At 31.5% G+C, this 23,739-nt stretch overlaps 2 protein-coding genes across 2 annotated transcripts; both read left to right on the plus strand.

Annotated features, from left to right (window-relative positions):
• The first annotated feature begins 708 nt into the window (after window positions 1-708).
• On the plus strand, window positions 709-8,941 carry LOC130806566 (alpha-glucosidase-like). Its single transcript, XM_057671699.1, has 6 exons — window positions 709-1,130; window positions 3,084-3,781; window positions 4,426-4,656; window positions 5,593-6,239; window positions 7,065-7,491; window positions 8,201-8,941. The coding sequence occupies exons 1-6, from the start codon at window positions 826-828 to the stop codon at window positions 8,704-8,706; spliced, it is 2,814 nt and encodes a 937-aa protein (XP_057527682.1). The 5' UTR covers window positions 709-825; the 3' UTR covers window positions 8,707-8,941.
• A 4,210-nt stretch (window positions 8,942-13,151) lies between these two features.
• LOC130806567 (alpha-glucosidase-like) lies at window positions 13,152-22,863 on the plus strand. Its single transcript, XM_057671700.1, has 6 exons — window positions 13,152-13,536; window positions 16,779-17,473; window positions 18,120-18,350; window positions 19,422-20,068; window positions 20,767-21,190; window positions 22,260-22,863. Exons 1-6 carry the CDS (start codon window positions 13,286-13,288, stop codon window positions 22,748-22,750), a joined length of 2,739 nt encoding a protein of 912 aa, XP_057527683.1. The 5' UTR covers window positions 13,152-13,285; the 3' UTR covers window positions 22,751-22,863.
• The last annotated feature ends 876 nt before the right edge of the window (window positions 22,864-23,739 follow it).

Genomic DNA, 23,739 nt, shown 5'->3' on the forward strand with positions numbered 1-23,739 from the left:
AATAATAATTATTATTATTATTATATTAATACTAATAATAATAATTTATAGATTAATGTGGTCTATTAGCTCAGTTGGTTAGAGCGTTGTACTATTAACGTGAAGGTCACAGGTTTGAGATCTGCACAAGCCATTATTTAATAATTATTAATTTTTTCACGTTATTAGTACAACGCTCTAACCAACTGAACTAATAGACCACATTAATCTATAAATTATTATTATTAGTATTAATATTATTATTATTATTATTATTATTTTCCAAAAAAAAAAATTGAGTCGCCCAAAATTGGGTGACTGGACCATGGTTCAGTCGCCCAATTTTGGGCGACTCAACTTTTTTTTTTTTTTTTTTTGAATAATAATAATAATTATTTAATTTTATTATTGTTGTTATTATTATTATTATTATTATTATTATTATTATTATTATTATTATTATTATTATTACTGTTATTATTATTATTAATTTTATTTATTATTATTATTTAATTTTATTATTGTTGTTATTATTATTATTATTATTATTATAAATAAGAAATTTGTAAGGAGTGGTATTTTTGTAATTTTTTAAACTACAGGGGCAAATACGTAATTTTAGGCGGGAGGGGGGTGGCGAAAAAATGAAAAGGGGTGGCGAACTTTAAGGATCGGGAAAATTAAATGAGATAAATTAGTTGAATAGATTCTCATATCGAAAAGAGTGACCTTTTTTTTTCCAATAAACCCAATAGTAGACTTTATTTTTTTAGTCCTCTCCTTCGTAAATCGTGACTCGTACTATTAAAAGCTCCCACACGACCACAAAAATCCCAGTTCTCATTTATGAGTTTCTCCATGGGACGAAGGAAAACCAATAATAGCTCTCTAAATTTGAAGAAAATTCTTTCATTTCTTTGGTTAACAAGTCTACTGTCTGTATGTCTAGCGAGGGAGATTCCGGCGTCGAAAAATTTATGGAGGTCGGAATCAGAAAAACTAAGAGAAGAAACAGAACAAATTGGGTATGGTTATGAAGTAGAGTGGGCTGAGTTTGACAAAAATGGAAAGTCCATTACTGCAATGCTTAAGGTTGTACAGAGTTCTTCTGTTTATGGACCTGATATTGACTCGCTCTGCCTCACTGCCAGGTATAGCTTCCATTTTTTATTTTGATCCAATTCTTCTATTTTTCTTGCTTATGTTGAGATTTTAACTTTGATTATTAATTAATTTTTTTTCTAAATTTTCCTTTATTTTTCAACTGATTTTTCACCAACTGTGGTCAAATGAGACCATAAATTTTGATAGGGGTAAAATGAAGTTAGTAAGTGTAAAGTTGAAAAAAAGTTAAGTTTAGTGTTAAAAGGAACTATTTCAACCAAAAAAAATTAAGGTGATGGTTAAGGTCTTAGGATATCTTATACTCCCTTTTATTCATAGAGAATTAGACATTTTCTTATTCGATTAATTTACTGAAAAAGAGAGTATAAGAGAGTTTTCCGCCCATTTATTCTTTTTACCTTTTTATCCTTACTACAACAACACAATAATATATAAATATCAATATTTTTTATAGAAAAAGAGAGTTTTCCATTCACTTTTAAATGGTTCTCCACCCCTTCTTGGTTTTGGTGCAAAACTCAAATGTCTCATTCTTTATGAATAAAAAGGAGTATAATATATACTCTAACACACCCCTTACACGAGAGCCAACTGGGCTAGAAGAGTGGATGCGCATATAGGTTGAATATGTTGAGATTCGAACCCATGATCTTTTATCACGTTGACTTCTGATATTATGTCAAGGAACCATCTCAACCAAAAACTTAAGCCGATGGTTGAGGCCCTAAGACGTGTTATATACTATAACACGCCTCCTCACACGAGAGCCCATTGGAAGAGGGGTGGTTGAGATTCGAACCCGTGACCTATTGTCATATTGGCTTCTAATACTATGTCAAGAAATCAACTAAATCAAAAGTTTAAGCTGATGGTTGAAGCTCTAAGATATGTTGTGTACTCTAACATTTAGTAAGGATAAATTAATAAAATTAATCTATCCAAAATAAAAATAAAACATAACGATAACTTGCCCCAATAAAAAAAGTAAAACATAGGAGCGAGTATTTTTTTAGGAGTGGAGTATTTTTTTAATTTTTTTAACTATTTGAGGTCATCAATTATTCAATTTGTTCTCATCCTTAATAAATTTAATTGTTAAAGTATCTTAAAATCAAATGAATGGAGAATAGATGCTACATCCTTAGTGGTTCTCAACTTCTCATATTGCATATGTGTGAAATTTTGAGTAAACAATAAAATCGGAGATAATAAATATGAGTGGTTAGATAAGGAAAATAAATTTATAAATAAGATAAAAATAAAAAATATGGTATCGTTGCCGGTCAAAAAAATGGTGCAAAATGATGGTGAGAGTAATATTTTTATTTTAGCTTTTGGTTTATCATTATTAAAAAGCTGATAAAGTGTTTAGTTAATTTTTTTTAATTGACTTTTAGTTTGATGGATCTTTTTATATGTTAAATAATCAACAATCAACAACTGATTGCCCAAATATGTAAATGAACTTTAGCAGAGGAGAGTTAAGAGTGAAAAATAGGTAAATGTTAATAGCAAACAAATATGTATACAAGCTCTAATACCATATTAAGGAAACAACAAGTGAATCAAAAGTTGAAAATGATTCAACCAATATAACTTACGCTTAATAGTTTTGAAGTTTCAATATACTTTTTCCGTTTCAAAATACTTGCAACGTTTGCTTTTTCACGTGGTCCAATGCACTATTTAATCCTTAATATCTATAATTATGTATTCGAGACGAATCAAACAAGATCCCACTTGACTATATTTTAACTTATAGATTACAAATTAATCACAAATTAAAGGAGATAAGTAAATAATACAAGTATATACAATGTTGCAAGTAAATTGAAACGAAAAAGTATATGCTAATACTTCCTTCGCTTTAAAATACTCGTTACATTAGAATATTAGATATTGTAGTTATATTCATCTTTCATTACTACTAGTTAATGACTAATCTCTGATAAAAATCAAAATTTTCCAAAAATTTCCAGTTTCGAGACGGATGACATTCTAAGAGTCCGAATCATCGACGCAGACAACCAACGTTGGGAGGTACCCGAACAAGCAATCTCTCGTCAATTGCCCACAAAATCCCTAACATGCGCAACATCTTCCGTCTCCCTACCCTCCTCCCCTTCCTTACACCGTCCTCGTCCCATCACCCACGACCTTAACTTCACTCTCCACCGCACTTCCCCATTCGGGTTCACCATCTCCCGTATATCCACCGGCGACATCCTTTTCGACACCAGACCCGACCCATCAAACCCGAACACATTCCTCATTTTTAAGGACCAATATCTCCAACTATCTTCCTCCCTTCCTGTTGAAAATGCTCATTTGTATGGACTTGGTGAACATGTTAAGCCTACTTTTATGTTGGCCCGTAACCAGAGTTTGACGTTATGGAATGCGGATACTCCGAGTAGTAATTTGGATGTTAATTTATATGGGTCTCACCCGTTTTATATGGATGTGAGGTCGGATCCTGAAGCCGGGTCTACTCATGGTGTGTTGCTGTTGAATAGTAATGGGATGGATGTTGATTATAGTGGTGATAGGATTACTTATAAGGTTATTGGTGGTATTATTGATCTTTATTTCTTTGCTGGGCCTACTCCTGCTGCTGTGATGGATCAGTATACTGGGCTTATTGGTCGGCCTGCTCCAATGCCTTATTGGGCTTTTGGTAAACTTTCTCTCTTGTTCTTATTATATGCTACTTTCAACGTGTTAATAATTTGTATTATTAAAATATATATATATATAAAAGGCACGTCTCATATTGAAACTGTCTTATACAAGTATTTGTATTTTATTAGTGATTAATTGATAGATCTTTAATTGTTAAGTTGCATGTAAACTCTTAGTTCTAAATTGTGGAAAAAACTAACAACTTTAAGGACGGAGCAAAAATATATACTAATTGAAGGCCTTGCTTGTTTTACATTTTTTTTAATTTTGAAATCTAAAACAAGTAGTTAAACTAAAGCAAAAACAATATAAATAATATCAACTAGTATTATTTCTCATTTTGTAGGATTTTCTTTACTTGGGGGTTTAATTGATTGTGCACATTACCTTGCATGTTTTGTCCCTGACTTTATGTAGGATATTGGGCTGATAACTATGACCATCTAAGGCTCCAAATTTTAAATAGTTCTGTGTAGTTGAACACCTTGTACGTGCTCAGATTCACCCTGTACAACCTAAAATGAAAATATTCATGATTATATAAGTTAGATTTTACCATATTGAAACTTCTGATGTTTTTTATTTCTTATTTTTAAATTCTATCATTACCAACAATTAGCATGTATATTAAACATTCAGGTTTTCATAATAGTCGGTATGGTTACCGTGATGTGTATGAACTGGAATCCGTGGTAAATGAATACTCAAACGTCAACATTCCTCTGGAAGTACTTTGGGCTGATATTGATTACATGGATGCTTTCAAGGATTTCACTTTTGATCCTGTCAATTTCCCCCAAGACAAGATGCGTAAATTGGTTAGAAAAATCCAGAAGGGTGGCCAAAGATTTGTAGCCATTGTTGATCCTGGTAAGTAACACCTTTAGCTAAATTCTAAGATCATACTTACTTGAAGGCCGTTAAAATTGATAGAATATATAACATATGCTGGTACTGCAACAATAGTTATATAATGTATCTTGGTGGCTAGAGCTATAACCAAAAAGCTTAATTGATATATACTTCCTCTGTTCCTATAAGAAAACTCTCATTGTTTGTTTGTCCTATACAATTTGTACTATTTCATTTTTTGGCGATGGTTCCGCTACTTTTTTTTTATTGTCATTTACAAACTTATTGTCTCTTTTTATATTTAACAATTTATTTCTATCATCTGTATGTTTTATACTAATGTGTCTGTTTGATACTCGTAACTTGTAAAGGTAAATCACATTTGGACTTAGTCTGAAAGCTGTAAACTCTCGTTATAGCTGTTAGTTGTGGTTAGTTGTAATCGTACAATTGTAGCTATCAAATAGTTTATTGTCTAGTTAGCTTGGAAAAAATCACTATTGTTTCCTAAAAATAGCGGTTATAGTAGCTATTTCAATATAATTTTTTGAGAAATACATTGAGTAGATCATGCAACACTTCTTTTGGTTTTGAAATGCTGTAGATTTTAACGTTTTAACATCTATGTGGAATGCTAAATGCTACCTAAATTGGTATTTTACAGAGCAATGATATTTTTTCTAAAGTAGTATTATAGCCCGTAGTGCAAAAACAAGACCACATCACCATATTGTAACTGTATTATAAAGATTTTTGAGTTTACCGCGACCAAAATGTAGGCCGTAGTGACTGCAAAATCATCTGTATTGGCCATAAAACCTGTTTCGTGACCGTTATTGAAACTGTATTTTTGCAATATGTTTTACCCTATTAAACCACTACACCAAACATATATGCACTATCAAAAACTTTGTCATAATATAGTTGAACTTATTGTTTATCCTTAATTCTCAGGTATAAGTATAAATGAAACTTATGACAGCTACATCAGGGGAAAGGAACTTCATATCTTCATCAAACGAGATGGTAAACCATATGAAGGTTCTGTTTGGCCAGGCCCTGTACATTTCCCTGATTTCCTACACCCTTCTGCTTCAACATATTGGACTGAAGAACTCAGGAAGTTTCTAGACTTACTTCCAGCCGATGGAATATGGATCGACATGAATGAACCCGCGAATTTCATTACATCAGAACCTTCACCAGGATCCACCCTTGATGATCCCCCATATAAAATCAATGATTATGGTATTCAACGCCCGATCATCAACAAAACAATCCCACCAACAGCAGTGCATTATGGGGATATTCGAGCATACGATGCTCATAACTTGTATGGACATCTACAAGCTAAAACAACGTATGAAGCACTGGCGGAGATTACAGGAACTAGGCCATTTGTGCTGTCGAGATCGACTTTTGTTGGGTCGGGAAAGTATGCTGCACATTGGACTGGAGATAATGCTGCTACTTGGGAGGATATGGCTTATAGTATTCCTTCTATTTTGAACTTTGGATTGTTTGGAATTCCTATGGTTGGTGCTGATATTTGTGGGTTTGTGGGGGATACTACTGAAGAACTCTGTCAACGTTGGATTCAGGTAACTCTATTATGCTTCAAACTTTGTTCTTAGTAATTCACTAATTGGTATCAGAGTCAGCGTGATAAGAGGTCATGGGTTTGAATCTCAACCACCTCTCATATGCTTAAGCCTTAACCATTAGTTTAAGCTTTTAGTTGAGTTGGTTCTTTGACAATCACAAAAATATTAATAATTTATGATTGGGTTTTGTAATTTATCTATGTAGATCATAACTGTTGAGGAGCCATCTCAATTTTTAACCAAAAGTTTTAAATTCGTAATTAAAGTTTTAGGATATTTTATCCATCACGCCTAGATTGATAGGTTTTTATTCGATCTGAAAACTGGTGGATTATAACATGGAAATGTCAACTTGGAAATCGAATATGACACTATCAAAAAACCCAAAACAATAGGTGAAACATGACCATAATTTGAATCCGACCGTTTGAACCCAATTTGCCAAATTTCTCATTTTTTTTCAGTATCACGTCATTATTTAATTTAGAATCCACTATTTCTAAATAATTAGTATTTTTATTTTATATTTGTTACTTGAAGTCATATAAGTAGTGGTATATTGATTTTTTTCAAGGAAAATTTTATAAAAAAATAAAATTATTTTTTAAAAATTTAGTGATAAAAAATACATTTAAAAACTCATGAGTTGTTAGTTCAACCCAAATTAATCGAAAGCAAAAGCAATTCAATTTAAAAATAACCCGAACAAAAACTAGTTAAGTGGCACAACTCGGCCGAAAATGATCGACCCCAAAATTCGGTCAGCCTGACCGTTTTGACATGTCTAAAAACCCTTTAAGTTAATCAACTTTATTGTTGCAGTTAGGGGCATTCTACCCTTTCGCAAGGGATCATACAAACAAAGGTACCATACCACAAGAACTTTACCGATGGGATTCTGTTGCAACAACAGCAAAGAAAGTATTAGGCATGCGTTACCGTCTTCTTCCTTACTACTATACCTTAAATTACAAGGCACATAAGACAGGAATCCCCATTGCAAGGCCTTTGTTCTTTGCTTTTCCTGAAGATGTCAAGACTTATGATCTTAGTACACAATTCCTTATTGGAGATGCTATTATGGTTTCTCCTGTTCTTGAACAAGGTGCTACGTCTGTTAATGCGTATTTCCCTGAAGGAAGCTGGTTCAATCTGTTTGATTATACTGAATCTGTGACATCTTCTAGTGAAAGACATCATCATAATCTTGATGCACCTCTTGATGAGATCAATGTTCATGTTCGAGAAGGTAATATGCATGACCTTGTATTATGATGTTTATATATCTTATTATAACATGTTTCCTCGAATGAAATTCTTTTATCCCAACGTCATTAAGTGACTTCCATCTAGACGAGAGTTGAAAATTGAATAAACGCAACATCACCCATTTATATAAATAAACAAAGAGATTGTTGTTATAGCAAACAATGACCTAGCAATTTAGAGAATATAACATTATGGAGCCTTAATCATCAGCTTAAGCTTTTAGTTGAGTTGGTTCATTGACAATAAGGTAATGTGATTTAACTAGCAATTTACTATAATCTATTATCTATATAATCTAAATCTAGGACTTGTTAAGTCTTTAGGTAAGTTTTACAAATGAGTTTTTGATTGATATTTTGGATGACTTTTGATTTGGCTTTTTAGTTGATCAAGTTGATATAAAAAATGCTTATTAACCAACTTTTAAACTATCTCAAAAGCTGACTTTTAAGATGAAACTTAAAGCTACTATAAGTAGCAATGTGTTATTGTCTTTCGGAAATTTTTACCCACTTTTCTCTTATAAACAACCATAAAGTTCGCTAAAGTATAGTATAAAAATGCGGTAACAATCGTGATCACGGTAATGGAACGGTAATGCAGTAATATATGTGATATGGTTATCGAAACACCTAAATATCAGTTGAATTAGAACGTGGCAAGTCCTTAACCCTGAAATTGTTGTGCAGGGAACATTATTCCTATGCAAGGGATAGAAAGAACAACAAAAAGAGCAAGAAACACACCATTTCATCTCTTGGTAGTAATGAACGAAGATGGAGAAAGTCATGGAGAACTCTTCTTAGACAATGGCGACGAATTAGAAATGGGAGTAGAAAACACAAACAAAAGAAAGGAAACAAAATGGACTTATGTAGAATTCTCTGCAGTTTTGAAAGGTAATAGTTTAGTTATTAAGTCACTTGTCACCCACAGGCAATATGCCAAGAGGGAAAAATGGTACATAGAAAAGATAGTCGTTCTTGGACTAAGAAAAGAGACTAAAATACAACACTATATCCTACAATCTGATTTTGGACATGATTCTCAAGATCATAGAAGAATTCTAACAAGTTTGGATAAAAGTGGCAAGTTTAATATTATTTCATTCGCGGGTTTGAGCTTGTCTGTTGGAGATGATTTAAGGTTCGAGTTAACTTTGAATTTTGACGGATCTGATTTATCATTATCATGAGCAAATTTATGTAGTTTTAAGAGTAGAATTTATGGGAAAATAATTGAATCGGATTCTCTGATATGTATTAGTAGGAGTACTAGTTAGATTTTTGATTTGGTGGTGCATTTTCTTTGGGGATGAAATTGGTGTGCACCGGTTTGTAATAAACTGTAATGGTTATTCTGTCTGTTTTTTAATGATAGAATGTTTACTATGTCCTTGATTATTTTTTAATACATCTTTTGTCTTAGTACTATTTTTTTTGATTTCGAATAAGAATAATTATGTCACAAGGGTGAAAAGGAAAGGTTTTACATATTAGGCTAATGCATGGAACATGGTTCTCTTGTCTTAGTTCATTAGGAATAGGAAAATTTTTGGTTGGGAAGTTGTGTGTAGGACTCAACTTTAGACAACAATAACACGATGCGTCATATACCTTAATTCAACATGACTTTTGTCAAGGTTGACTTTGAGTGGTTCTGATGTGATTAAATTTAACTTTAGATAACAGTTACTGGCTACATCAGTTAGATAAAATGAAAAACACAAGTTTTGGATTTATTTATTGTTTATGTATAATTTCTTTGTATTGGTTACAATCACTTTGTATATCCATCTATACTATATATTGTAGGTGTTAATGGTGTAAGTCTAAAATGGACTTACTCTACAATATTTTAATATGCATCCTTTTTAATTTTTTATTCACAAGTCCACACTTATCATTCCATTTTGTTACACTGTATAACTCACATTCTTTTAATTTAAGGTAGATGGACTCTATTTTAGTATGACCCATGTCGCAACCATATTTATTTTTTTTCTCGTGAAAAATCTTTAAAATAAAAAGACAATTATTCAACCAATTTCAGAAAATTTTTGATTTCATTGATGGTAAGCAACATATTTTTCATGATAAATATAGAAATATTCTCTTTCAGATATAATATCAATTTGGTTTATTTGTTAGAAGCTAATTGTAATGATTTGCACGGGAGTTAAATTAGTTGTATACTTATAAGAGAGCACAGTTAAGAAACTAACAATATTTCTAAAATATCAAATTATTAGTATATGAATTTCTTGTTTGGAGGTCGTCTCACCGAGAGACGGTCTTTCACAAGAGCAACTCTATTCCTATACTATCTCATAATCCCCTGAAACAGCACAAGACTAACGGAGTTAAGCAAAAAATTGAAATAAGGTCACGGAAGGATTCAAATGGTAAAACTCAAGATTACCACAAGTATTAGAAAAAAAAGTTTATCTAGCACGTAGAAAATTCAAAACTTGGGGTTACCACGTGGAATTTCCTTAACTATTACTCTTTTCGTTCCTTTTTGTTTGTCCACTTTACTTTTTCACGTAATTCAACGTAAATTTTAAGCCTCGATATTTTATAGTACGCATAATAAAAACTTGTAAAAATTATATATTAAAATTCTTTGCATCAAGACGAATCTAACAAGATCCCACATGAATATATTTTGTATTGCATATATATCTCAAAAATCAAATTTAAATTTCTCTCATAAAGTGGAAAACTTAAAGTGGTCAAACAAAAAGGAACGGAGGGAGTAAAAAAAAACTTTATAACTCCTATTAAATAGTAAAAATTGTAAGTTATATCTAAATTTAATTCAATTTAATATCAATATTGATTTATTAAAAAAAATATTGCTCGGGCCCTAAAATATTTAATGCCCTAGACGATAGTCCACTTTATACTTGGTAATCGACAACCATGTGTGTACTACTTAATAAATTTGAGGACTAACTCTAATACTACAAATTTGTTATAGTAGTGAACTTTCTTTAAACTTTTGCGCAAGTTATTCATTCTCCTCCTTATTTAAGTTGTTGACATCGAATTTGATCACATATCCATGACAACCTTAACACTCTAACTCCAATCAAACCATACAAGTTGATCGACTCAAGTCATTATTCAAATATTCCATTGGAAAATTTTATGTGGTAATTTTAAATTTTTGGCTTTTTCATGTGGTAGACAAATATTTTTTTTTATTCACATGGTGATCTTGACCTTCCATGATAGTAGAGCAAAGAGAAGTTTTTTTGTAAACTTTACGCTATTTTTACCCAACGTAATGATATTAATTAACCAAATATTTCGAAATTTAGTCGAAATAAGTACTTAATTTAACCATAAATTTAACATTTTATCTACCACATAAAAAATTTGAAAGTTCAAGAGTCACCACATGTAACTTATCTATTCCATTATATATAATATTTTCTATGGTATTTGTACTCGGACTAGCAATACTATGAGTGGTCGTCGGACGTTTAGTGCTCGTGTCTCTCGTTGTTGCAATGTTGCTACTGTGGTGGTAGGAAATTCTTAATACGATTCATTTTACCACGTGATGAAATTAAAAAAAGAGATGAGATCTAATTAAATTGGTTGAAAAGGAAATTTGCGGTTTGGAATAAGCTTCCATCTTCTTGTAATTAATGGGAATGACCCCATTTTGATTTTAGAAGAGCGCTAGTCGCTATCACAAATAGATTAAGCATGCTTATAAGAATTTTAATTTTGATTAACGATCTTATGACTTTATGATTCAAAGATAAAAGAATAGATTGGTTGAATGGTTGCCATATTCATTAGAAGGAATGATAATATATACAATAATACAATCTATAGTTTAGAAAACTAAATATTTACCTAATATTCTACACAATCATATTGATTATACAAAATATTCTATCAATCAAAAGATATCATTCTAACAAAAAACAGACGAGCGATCCAGATATTAAGTAGATTCTAATAATGGTAGGATCGTACAATCCTTCCAAGATTAAGAATGTGAGTTATAGGATCACAACACGATTCTATGATCCTACGATTCAATGGTTCGATACCACAAGGATAGTCTCAATTATAAAAAATTTCTTATATTCTAGCTTTTACTTGCTATAAATATACAAGTGTAAAATATATTGTCTTCACAATTATGAAATTTAATGTACTTAATAACTAATTCATAAATGATTGATAATCAATTTAAATACAGATTATCAATTTAATGTACTTAATACAAATATTTACCTTTATAATTGATAATCGATTATCCTATAGCATATAAAAAATATATTTGTAGGATTTTACAATCCTATAATCTTATACCGATTTAATCCTACCCTTTTATTGATCCTAACTAAAATCCCATATCTAACAACCACGAGAGTAGGGATTATACGGGTCTAATATCCAACGATCAAATTCTATTAAATAGAATATCTTAAAAGTGTGAATACTAAAACTTGAATATAGAAAAATATAAGGGTATAAAATATAGAAAAACTTTAAATAGAATATATAATATATATTGGGGTTTCATCCTCAACATAAGTTTTTAATTAGATTGATTAATGACATGGTATTAGAAGTCTAGATTACGGATTTGAATCTCATTCACCATTTTTTCAAGTAGAATTATTAACGATAAGTATGAGGGAAAATTGTGTTGCATCCATATATATTTCTATGCCGAAAGACTATCGTATGAGACAGACTGATATAGTATATAACATATGTTGAAACTTCAACTGTTAGTTTAAATTTTTAGTTGAGTTAATTCCACAACTTAAATCATTTTAGATGAAATTAATCATCTCTCTTTCCTACTCGATCCATTGTTTTTTTGTCTTTATAGTAAGGGCAAGTAAATTATCAACCTATTGAAGGGAAGATCATAAAGTACTATCAACAATGAATGAACTTGTTGGTGGTTGCGTTAGGAGAAATATGTAGAAGTAATGGCAACAAATGAATTTACAACAATACCTAATAACCGAAGGGCAAATGAACGGTCGATTTTAGACATTTTATGAGATAAACTATTTGATATTTATGAATTTACGATGTTGTTAATTTGTAATTTGTGAATTTAATTATATAGCACATTCTAGCTCCAATTGATTTAATTCGTTTGTCTATATTACTATAGCTAGCGAAGCTAACATTTAAGATGAGGGTGAGTCAAAAGATAATATTATAGTTGTTTGAGGAGCAAAATTTATAAAAATTCCTTATCGATATTATAGATAATATTATAAACAGAAAAAATTCAAAAGTTGAGGGACCATGATCGACCCTGATCACCCTCTAGCTCCGCCTATGGCTAAAAGTAAAATGAAACTTTTGAAGTCGTGGGTCAATGGGGAAAGGCGACCGAGCTAGAGGTGCAAGAAGGGATCGGCCACTGTCCTCCTTAATTTTTAAACTGTCTTTTTTGTATAAGAGTTATCTATATGAAACTATTATAAACTTTTACCCCTCCAGCAATAATAATTTAATCTTTTAGCTCACTTTTAACTTAATTAATTTTCGATTTTGCCACAAAATGGTCGTTTTCTTTCATTGCAAAGGGATTAAATATTGATATTGAAAGTAGGACAAGAATGAATAGCACAAAATTATTCACATCCTCACATATTTTCACGTCACATAAGGACAATCTTTACATCTTTCACTATAAATACCCTAAAAATTATGGGCTTTTGATCAAGGCCATGCAAAAAAGAAAGAATTTATAAAAAAAATAAATAACTCTCATTCAAAATGAAGAAAATACTCTCAATTACATGGTTAACACTAGGAATAATACTAGTGTTGGTTTGTGTGGTGGCCGGAGTTTCGACGGGTCGGTCGTCGGAAGTTGGTAAGAAAAAAGAGAAGATTGGGCATGGTTACAAGGTAGAATGGGCTGATTTAGATGAAAATTCAGGCACTTCTTTGACTGCTAAACTTAAAGTTATTAAGAAATCCTCAGTTTATGGACTTGATGTTAAACATCTCACCCTCACTGCTAGGTAAGCTCAATTCATTTTGGTTTTATGCTGGGAAATTGTCAATAATAAATTAACTTTTGCTCGATCCGCTGAAATTGTTTTTTTCTAAATAAATCTACCTATTTAGTATAATTGTTGAAAATAAAGCCACCAATTATTTATTCCTAATTGCTTGAATTACAAATAAGGTTTAAAGAGTGTTATAAACAATGTACAAGTGAATTTATTCATCAATTATAACTAATGATAAGTGGGTTTATTTACAAATACATAATATGTGAGTTTATTTTCAGGTCATTGAGAAAATATTGATTTATTATTCATAATTTCCCCTTTTAGTTTTCAATTTTTCAATATAATAACATATACTTCCTTCGGTCTTTTTTCTTACCATTTTTTTTATTAAGTACATTAAAAAAATAAATCAAGATATCACATGACTTTTTTCATATAGATTAGGGATAATTTATCGTCAAATTTAACTTTAAAATTTAAATATTATAAATCATAAAACAAAATAGAATTACAGACTACATGAGACTTTTCCAATATAATAGAAGTATTAATTTAGAGTTTATGACAATTTCAAACGTTATTTATATCGTCAAGGAACTAAATAATTTAGTTAAAATCAAAATTATATATACTTTAATTGTGATGATCACTTTTACGGTATTAATAACATGGTGATGGTTTGAACTTTGAATCTCAACTAAACTTTTATTTTAAATGGAATATTTAACGCTAGATTTAATATAGACATGTGTGACATTCATATTTCTGACTCAATTTACTCTCATGTGAAACATTCAAAATATACTTTTAATTTTCAACTTACATATGAAAAAATATATATGGTATCATTGATCATAGAAAATTAGAAACACCAATTATCTTTATCTTTTAAAAATAAAAATCCACACCATATATTGAGGGTGGAGAAAATCTTGGTCTCATTGTACCAAATAATTCATTGGTTCATCGTTACACTTTAATTTCTAAATCCTATATATTGTTTCAATTATTTTTTGTATATTTTTGTATTTGATGTAGCCCTATTAATTAAAATTTTTCCTATTAAATGATATGAGTGCTTTTTAAAACCAATCACTAAAGTCATACCTTTTAGTTTAAACACTAACTATTCTAACAAAAAATCCAAGTCGTTTCATCTTTATTAAATAATAAATTACATTGCAAAATAATTATTTCAATACATTTGATGATATACAATTAATGTTATTTTATCATATATCATTAGTTGTTTAAATGGATTCTCTTAGACTATATTCGTCTTACATTCTCCTTAAAAGGAATATGAGTATGAATCATTTACACTCAGATTCTTGCCGTATATGAAATTTATTGGATATGATGATGATGACAGGTTGTTTAAAGCTAATACCCAATAATTTTTAACTATATACAGAGTGTAGTCTAATAAAAAAAATCATTTATTTTATTACAATGGACTTATGAGATCAACCATTGAACAATAATTGATATTTACAATATAAATATAAAATATATACAAATATTGGATTGTTATTGTAGTTTAAAGTAAGAAAGAGTGAGCAGTGTCACAAATGTTGTGGTCCATATAAACTATAAGACGGCCATAAAGAGTGTTCCTTGGTAATATGCTTCACTAATTTAGGTATGCAACACATATTATGACAAGTGATGCACATTCCTATATACTTACAATTTCATAGCTAGTTGAAGTCATGTGTTGTTTGCTCGAGCCAAAGTCATTTTCTATGGAAACATCTTATTTCCATTGTTTTGGTTTAATTTGTGAAGAGATTGAGATAACGTTTTAATGTTTTAGACATAAAATTCATCTGAAAATAAAATTTTAGTTTTGGCATTTAAATTTTGAATTTGTTAAATATAATATTAGATCAATTCAACATTTGAAACTGAATTTTAACTTGTCAAACATGCTTTTGAAATATTTTCTCTTAAGTTGCTTTTGGAGGGTTTGAAAAAATATTTTCCTTTTGTTGAAGAAATAATACCATATTTTCTCATTGCCTTTCATTCACTTTCATGTCTTTACCTCTAACCAAATAAAAAGAAGTTAGAATAAGCTATATATTCTGGTGAGAGACCGTCTCTCGATGAAACGATTTCAAAACAAGAAGTTCATATGATAAAATTTATATAATTTGGGCTACTTAATCTATGTATGAGACACATCTAATAGTAAAACCGTTTCAAATAAGAATTTATGGATAAAGTTTGACATAATATCTTTTTTTCCTTTATTGAAATTAAAAATAAAATTTCAAGGTATTTTTCCAAAACTTAACCAAAATATATATGTTGTATTTTTACATGAAGTAATTCGTCAAACGTAGTAAAGGAGATTTGAAAATAGATAAACCGAGCGAAGTTAAATAAAGTTTGGAGATCCAATTGAATTTATTCTCATAATATAATTGTTGTGATACCAAATGACTAGAGTTAGGGATTTAAAATAGGTTTAATTGGACTCGGATACAAATTTGAATTTTATAGAAGAATTTAGATTCGGATCTGAATCAAGATCAGCGGGTCTGATTTGTCAGAACCCAGATTGAATTTTGCTACGTATTGCAATAGCGAAAGATTTTTAGATTACACAAAATAATAATTAATTATTTCAATTTCTTTTCGTATAAGAGTACTAATACTAATCTACGATTATACTCAAATTCGCTAAAATTAGAGGTGTTGAGTTGATTTTTTACATGGTATCAGAGCTATCTATTCAAATTTTATCAATCATGTTACATACTCATTATTATCATCATTAAGTCCGATATATCCCTTATACTCTGTCACTTTGAGATTTGAAATTGTATTAAGTTCAAATCATACTATTTATTAAAAAGATTGAAAAATCACAAGCCGACACTCATTAAGAGTTTTGGCACATGGATGTATGAGATTTGCTAAATATTGATTATTTGTCAAGTCATTTTTACACTCTGTCATATTCTATCACTTAAAATAAAAAAAAAACAATCAAACATTTAAGTATGATCTTCTTTTAATTGTTTCTAATTGATAACAATTGTAAATTTTTAATATCTTCACTTTTAAATTTGATCACAATCATATTGTTAACATTAGTTTATATGAATTATTGTATTTTCTATATATATATCTACACACTTAGACATCCGTGCATTGCACGGGCATAGATACTAGTTACATATATTTAAACAATCTAAGTATCTAACTATATTTTTCATTTGTTGTCATGAACATGGCAGCTTCGAGACACAAGACATGCTAAGAGTTCGAATCACAGATGCTAACACCCAACGTTGGGAACTTCCTCAACAAGTAATCTCTCGTCCACTACCCCCAAAACCTCTTACTTCTCCAAAATCACCATTTTCTCTTTACTCATCCCATTCCATACAACTCTCTAACCCTAATTCAGACCTCATTTTTACCCTCCAAAAAACTTCTCCATTCGGGTTTTCCATCTCTCGTACATCCACCGGCGACACCCTCTTCGACACGACACCCGATGAATCCGACCCGAATACGTTCCTCATTTTCAAGGATCAATACCTACAATTATCATCCTCACTTCCGGCCCAAAGTTCACATCTTTATGGGCTTGGTGAGCATATTAAGCCCACTTTTCAGTTGGCCCGTAACCAAACCCTTACCATGTGGAATGCTGATATTCCTAGTAGTACTCCGGATGTTAATTTATATGGGGCCCACCCGTTTTATATGGATGTGAGGTCGGATCCTGAGGCCGGGTCTACTCATGGTGTGTTGTTGTTGAATAGTAATGGGATGGATGTTGAGTATACTGGTGATAGGATTACGTATAAAGTTATTGGTGGTGTTATTGATCTTTATGTGTTTGCTGGGCCCACTCCTGTTAAGGTTGTGGAACAGTATACTCGTCTTATCGGTCGTCCTGCTCCTATGCCTTATTGGGCTTTTGGTAATTTCACATACTCATATACGTATTTTTTTAGTTGCATAAAAGTTCTCATATATGAATAATATGTTAACTGGTGTTCATTCGGGTCATTGGGAGGATTTTGGATCGTTTAAAATCGGGCTTTGAGACTACATTGATTTTTATATAATTTTAAATTCATTATAAAGTCGGGTTAATTTTGAAATCTGGTCAAGTCGGATTCGGTTACAAGGTCGGGTTATCGGGTCTGTTTTGAACACAAGTAGATACGTTAGCTTTTGGTGAAAATTTATAGAGTATCACTTAGTACCACCAACTAAACAGGTTGTTAGTCTATTTTTTAGTTGCATCGAAGTTCTCATATAGGAATGATATGTTACCTTTCTTGAAAATTTGCATTATAAATCATTTTATTACATTTAATACCAACAACTAAATAGATCGCTAGAACAACCACAACAAATATGTCAGAGCCTTGACCCCAAAAAATTAAAATCGACTATATAAATTATAAACCAACATATCAGTTTTAATGGTCGTTTATATAGTAGTATTAGAAGAATGTATGAAGTGCTTTATATTCTATTTTGAGTATTGTTATGGATTGATCTAACAGACAAAGGCATGTTGTTGTATATATATATATATATAATTGTTCTTTTTTCAGGATTTCATAATTGTCGATATGGATACCATGACGTGGATGAACTTGAGTCAGTGGTTGATGGATATGCGAAAGCCAAAATTCCTTTGGAAGTTATGTGGACAGATATTGATTATATGGATGCTTTCAAGGACTTTACTTTTGATCCTATTAATTTTCCTTTAGACAAGATGCAAAAATTGGTTTCTAAACTTCATAAGAATGGCCAAAAATATGTGCCTATTGTGGATCCTGGTAAGCTCGTAATATTAGTTGTTTTTTTTGTTGTTAAGTTAGTTGTTAAGTCAAAAATGACCAAAAATTGTTAAGCTAGCTGTATAAGTTAATTGTTAATGAAAATATTTGATGATATTAGTTATTAACTGTTCAGCATTTTATTAGAAAAATAGTAAGCTTACAACTCAAAAACAAATAATAAAAGTTGTCTATAGTCTATACCAACTTCTTATTTTTAATTAAAAGTTAATTTTTAGTCAAACTATTTTTAAAAATCATTTACAGATATTTAAAAATTATTTAAACAATCAATAAGCTAAAAGTCAAAATAAGTCTTAACTAATGACATGAGCAAAAGGCCTATTGCCAAGGCCTTAGAGTTTAGATATAGGTTAATATCACTAGTAAAATTAATGCTAACTTTTTGGTGGGTGGCTTTAAAAGCTAACCATCATGGAACTATAATTTCAAGTATTGTTTTTTTATTATGAAATTTGAGCCATCAATTTTATGAGTAATTAAAAAATAATTTTAATGCAAATAAATCATTTAAAAATAGCTAGCAAATGACCTTTAAAAAGAATTTATTTTGGCACAAAATAATAACTATTTATGAGTAAATACCAATAATCTCAAACATTATATAGATGTCATTATACAATGGTCATTTAATTTATTGTTTTATTACCGTAAATACATATATATTATTTTGCTAGAGATTAACCAAGTACTAATTAAAGAAAAAAATATTATTATTTGTTTCAAAATCTGTAAACTAATAGCTAATGACTTCTATGCTGTCTATTTTTCAAAAATTTCACCTCCATATAAAAAACTTATATCTCGGCTAACTGAATATTACTAAGTTTAATTAATAGACAGATTTTATCAAATACTAGTGTTCTAAATTATTTTCTTAACTTATATTGTAAGGGTCTATAATATAGAATGACATAGAGGCCCTAAAATTTAGAGGATCGCCCTACATTGGATAAATGTGTACTTTTATTGAATTTATTGTGATTGTTGGCTCTGAGAGTCATTCACTATAAAATTAACGCAATAAAATTTGATTTTGTCAATTCTTAGGCATTAGTACAAATGACACATATGGAACTTTCATCAGAGGAATGGAGCATGATATCTTCATTAAGCGTGATGGTAAACCATATCTTGGTTCAGTATGGCCAGGTCCTGTGTACTTCCCTGATTTCCTACACCCATCTGCTTCAACCTACTGGACTGATGAGATCCGCAGATTTCTAGACCTACTTCCTGTCGATGGTATTTGGATCGACATGAACGAAGCCTCGAATTTCATCACCTCCGAACCTAACCCAAATTTGACCCTTGATGATCCACCGTATAAAATCAATGATTATGGTGTGCAGCGCCCGATTCTGAACAAAACTATACCAGCATCAGCAGTGCATTATGGTGGCATTTTCGACTATGATGTGCATAACTTGTATGGACACCTTGAAGCTATAGCTACCCATGATGCACTTGTTGAAGTCACTAAAAAAAGGCCTTTTGTACTTTCTAGATCAACTTTTGTTGGGTCTGGAAAGTATACTGCACATTGGACAGGGGATAATGCTGCTACTTGGGATGATTTAGCTTATTCCATTCCTTCTATTTTGAACTTTGGATTGTTTGGAATTCCTATGGTTGGGGCTGATATTTGTGGGTTTTTGGAGGACACAACTGAGGAGCTTTGTCGTCGTTGGACACAGGTAACTCTATTATTATTCTTTGTATTCTTGATATACTAAGGCTCCAACAATCAGTTTAAAATGATTTACCCCTAGATATGAGAATGAGATTTTATGCACAATTCTAAATCAAAGAACTCCGTTTTAGGGTGCACATATATTATAATGCTATAATTATCAACTTAAATTTTTGGTTGAAATGGTCACTACTCACTTCACAATTATAGATGGAACTTTGTTAGAAATACTTTACATGTAATGAAGATCCCACATAACTAAAATAGTGCGTTGTAGACTTGCATATAATGCTTGGTGGGTATTTCTCATAATACCATATGATTTTGGGAATGAGTGGACCTCATCAAGTGTGCATGTAAGTCAAGGCTTATTACCAGCAGTTTTGTGGGCCCGAGTCCACGGGTGCCCCGTGGGTGTGTCCACATGAGTAGGCCCATAGAATGATCATGTGATGAACTGTTATAGCTTAATATGGTATCAGAACGAAGGTGGTCTCGGATATGATGTAGCCTACATGTCCGGGAGAGTGTGGAAATACTTTGCATGTCAGAAATATCTCACATCACTAAAATAGTGGGTTGTGGACTTGCATATAATGCTTGGTGAACAATTCTCCAAATAACATGATTTTGAAAAAAAGTGAACTTCATATACTAATATGCAAGTGCTAGGAGTTAAACCATTTTGCTTCTTGGGCGCAGGTAGGAGCCTTTTATCCATTTGCAAGAGATCATTCAAACATTGGTACTTTATATCAAGAACTTTATAGATGGGATTCTGTTGCTGCCACAGCAAGGAAAGTGTTGGGTCTGCGTTACCGCCTTCTTCCTTATTACTATACCTTGATGTACATGGCACATGTGACAGGAATTCCTATAGCTCGACCATTGTTCTTCTCTTTTCCTACTGATGTAAAGACTTATGGAATAAACTCACAGTTCCTTATTGGTCAAGGAGTCATGATTTCTCCTGTTCTTAAACCTGCAGCGGAATCTGTTGATGCCTACTTTCCGAAAGGAAACTGGTTTGATCTCTTTGATTATACACAATCAGTATATGCTGCTAGAGGAAGACATGTTAAACTCAGTGCACCAGCCGATCATATCAATGTTCATGTTCATGAAGGTAATCTATTTCGTTTTTATGATCGCATAAGGATGGTAGACGGGTAAAATTATACGGGTTTCTCATCGTATCTGCTCTAGTTGGGACGAATTATTAGGCCGTGACAATTCATCACATAATCTCACTGTGGTCCACTCGTGTGGACACGGGACACCCGTGGGCTTGGGCCAACAAACCCACGGGTCAAGAGCGTTGACTTGCACATACACTAGGTGAGATTCATTGATTCCCAAAACCATATGGTAGTAGAAGGATTAGCACACCCAATATATATGCAAGTCCACAACTTGTGCGATCTTGTCTCACATGTGAAGTATTTCCAACACAAATATGGATATAATTTTAGTAGGTAGCGAGTGTGTATAGGTATGAAAAGTGTTACCTGTCATGAGTAGTGGGTAGGTGGTGGATATGAGGTCTTACCCACCTCATACCCACCCACCTACCCAACCCCATACCCACCTGCCCCGCCTAATATCCACTCGACTCGCCCCATAACTGCTCACCCTAGCTATATCTACAATGTTATAGTTTATATTAATGTATATTTTTATTAAAAGTTATTGACAAGATATTAAGGATATTAATTTTATTTTACTACATTGTATGGTTTAAAAAAAATTAGACAAACAATTAAATTTGTAAGGACTTATGAAGTATATAACGTGAATTTGGAGTGAATGTGAAGCGGATATACCCATGACAGGTATACTCAAATGGTCATAGTGGGTGGGGATGAGTTTGAATGCATACCCAGTAGGACAGATGTGGCTATAAAAACTTTACCCACAATGGGTAGTGAATAGGTGGTGGGTATAAAAATTTTAGGTGGGTATGGTCATGTGGGAGGGCATACCACATTCACCCGTCCATTTTACCATCCCTATGCATAGACTCTCATCTTAAATAATTTGTACCTATTTATGTGACATTGCAAATAATTTTTAACATGAAGGATAATTCGAAAGTAACCAATATTCAACTTTCAAACCCATCTAGGTGGGCTCGCAAACATTATGATAATAGAATGAACAAGCTAGAACAATATTCATCGTGAATTTCGTTTTAGGTAACATTCTTACGATGCAAGGAGAAGCGATGACAACAGAAGCAGCGCGCAAAACACCATTCCATCTCTTGATAGTCATGAGCGCGAATGGTGCCAGTTCCGGAGAACTCTTCCTAGACAACGGAGTTGATGCCAAGATTGGTGCCGCGGGAGGTGACTGGAGCTTTGTACGATTCTCCGCGAACTTTTCAAGAGAGATCTTAAGTATTAGATCACAAGTCATGAACAGAGGGTTTGCATTGAGTCAGAAATGGATCATAAACAAAATAACAGTTTTGGGTATAAGAAGAGGAATGGATGTAAATGAGTATAGGGTACTAAAGACTAATGGTCTTAAAGCATTTAAGGGTAATAGTCCCAAATTAAGTACTAGTTTGGACCAAAATGGGGAGTTCCTTATTGTTGAATTGAATGGAATAAGTGTGAAATTGGGACATGACTTTAAGGTTGAGATGGACTTTGATATTGATGGAGCTACTTCTACTTATTAAAGACCTACACATAATGGTTAAGTATGCTAAATAACATTATTGTGTGGTGTTTGCATTATATCATATGTATTATATGACAATAATGATCAATAAATCTGGTTTTTAATATAAAATTCATCTGCAATAGATTTTGTGTCACTTTATGATCAGGGGGATCCAGATAAAAAATAAATGATGTTAATGATATAAATAGATGAATTACTGTTTTTAAACCCTTTATAAAACACAATAGGGAAGTTCCTACCAACTAAATCAATACATATTATTATCTCTAAGTATATGATTCTATACATAAGTTAAATACTTGTTAGTTGACAGTTTTGACCGACGTTGTATGACCCGTTGAGAGAAAGAGATGATACCATAAGGAATGGTAATCTCTCAAAAAAAAACATAACTTATCTCTTTTATACCCTTTCATTGTGTGTTTTGCCAAAAAAAAAAAGGTTTTTTTGTTTGTTTTTGTTTTTTATTGGGTCAAACGGTTAAAAACACTTGTTAAATAAATTTTTAGTCAAAATCAAAAACTACTATAAATACGTTTTTATTTATTTTCCACTTTTCGGTTCACTTTTTCTCTTATATACAATCAACATCCAACACCAAAAAAATCAACACTACTAGTTGATCAAATAAATTAACAGTCAATTGACAAAACATTACGGTGTTTCACATTTAAAAACTTAAAAGAACATTTATTCAAAGGTCATTTCTAAAATACCCTCAATTTTCCCTTCTCCACAAACGTACGCCAACATTATGAATTTATAAATCATGATCGTAAAATTATTCTAACTTATTGACATGCCATAGCCCCTTAGGCCCACTACCTACTATTCCATTAATGAAAAAGATTTAAAGTCCAACATAAGCACTACTATGGAGACCAACCTAATCACAACCAATTAAGCCTATAACGACTTTGGACTACTCACAGGACCATATTAAAGCTTAGTAAGTCTTTGCATTTCAATATAAAATTTGCTCAA

The sequence above is a fragment of the Amaranthus tricolor genome, chromosome 2, assembly GCF_026212465.1.
Source record: "Amaranthus tricolor cultivar Red isolate AtriRed21 chromosome 2, ASM2621246v1, whole genome shotgun sequence".
Taxonomy (NCBI): Eukaryota; Viridiplantae; Streptophyta; class Magnoliopsida; order Caryophyllales; family Amaranthaceae; genus Amaranthus; species Amaranthus tricolor.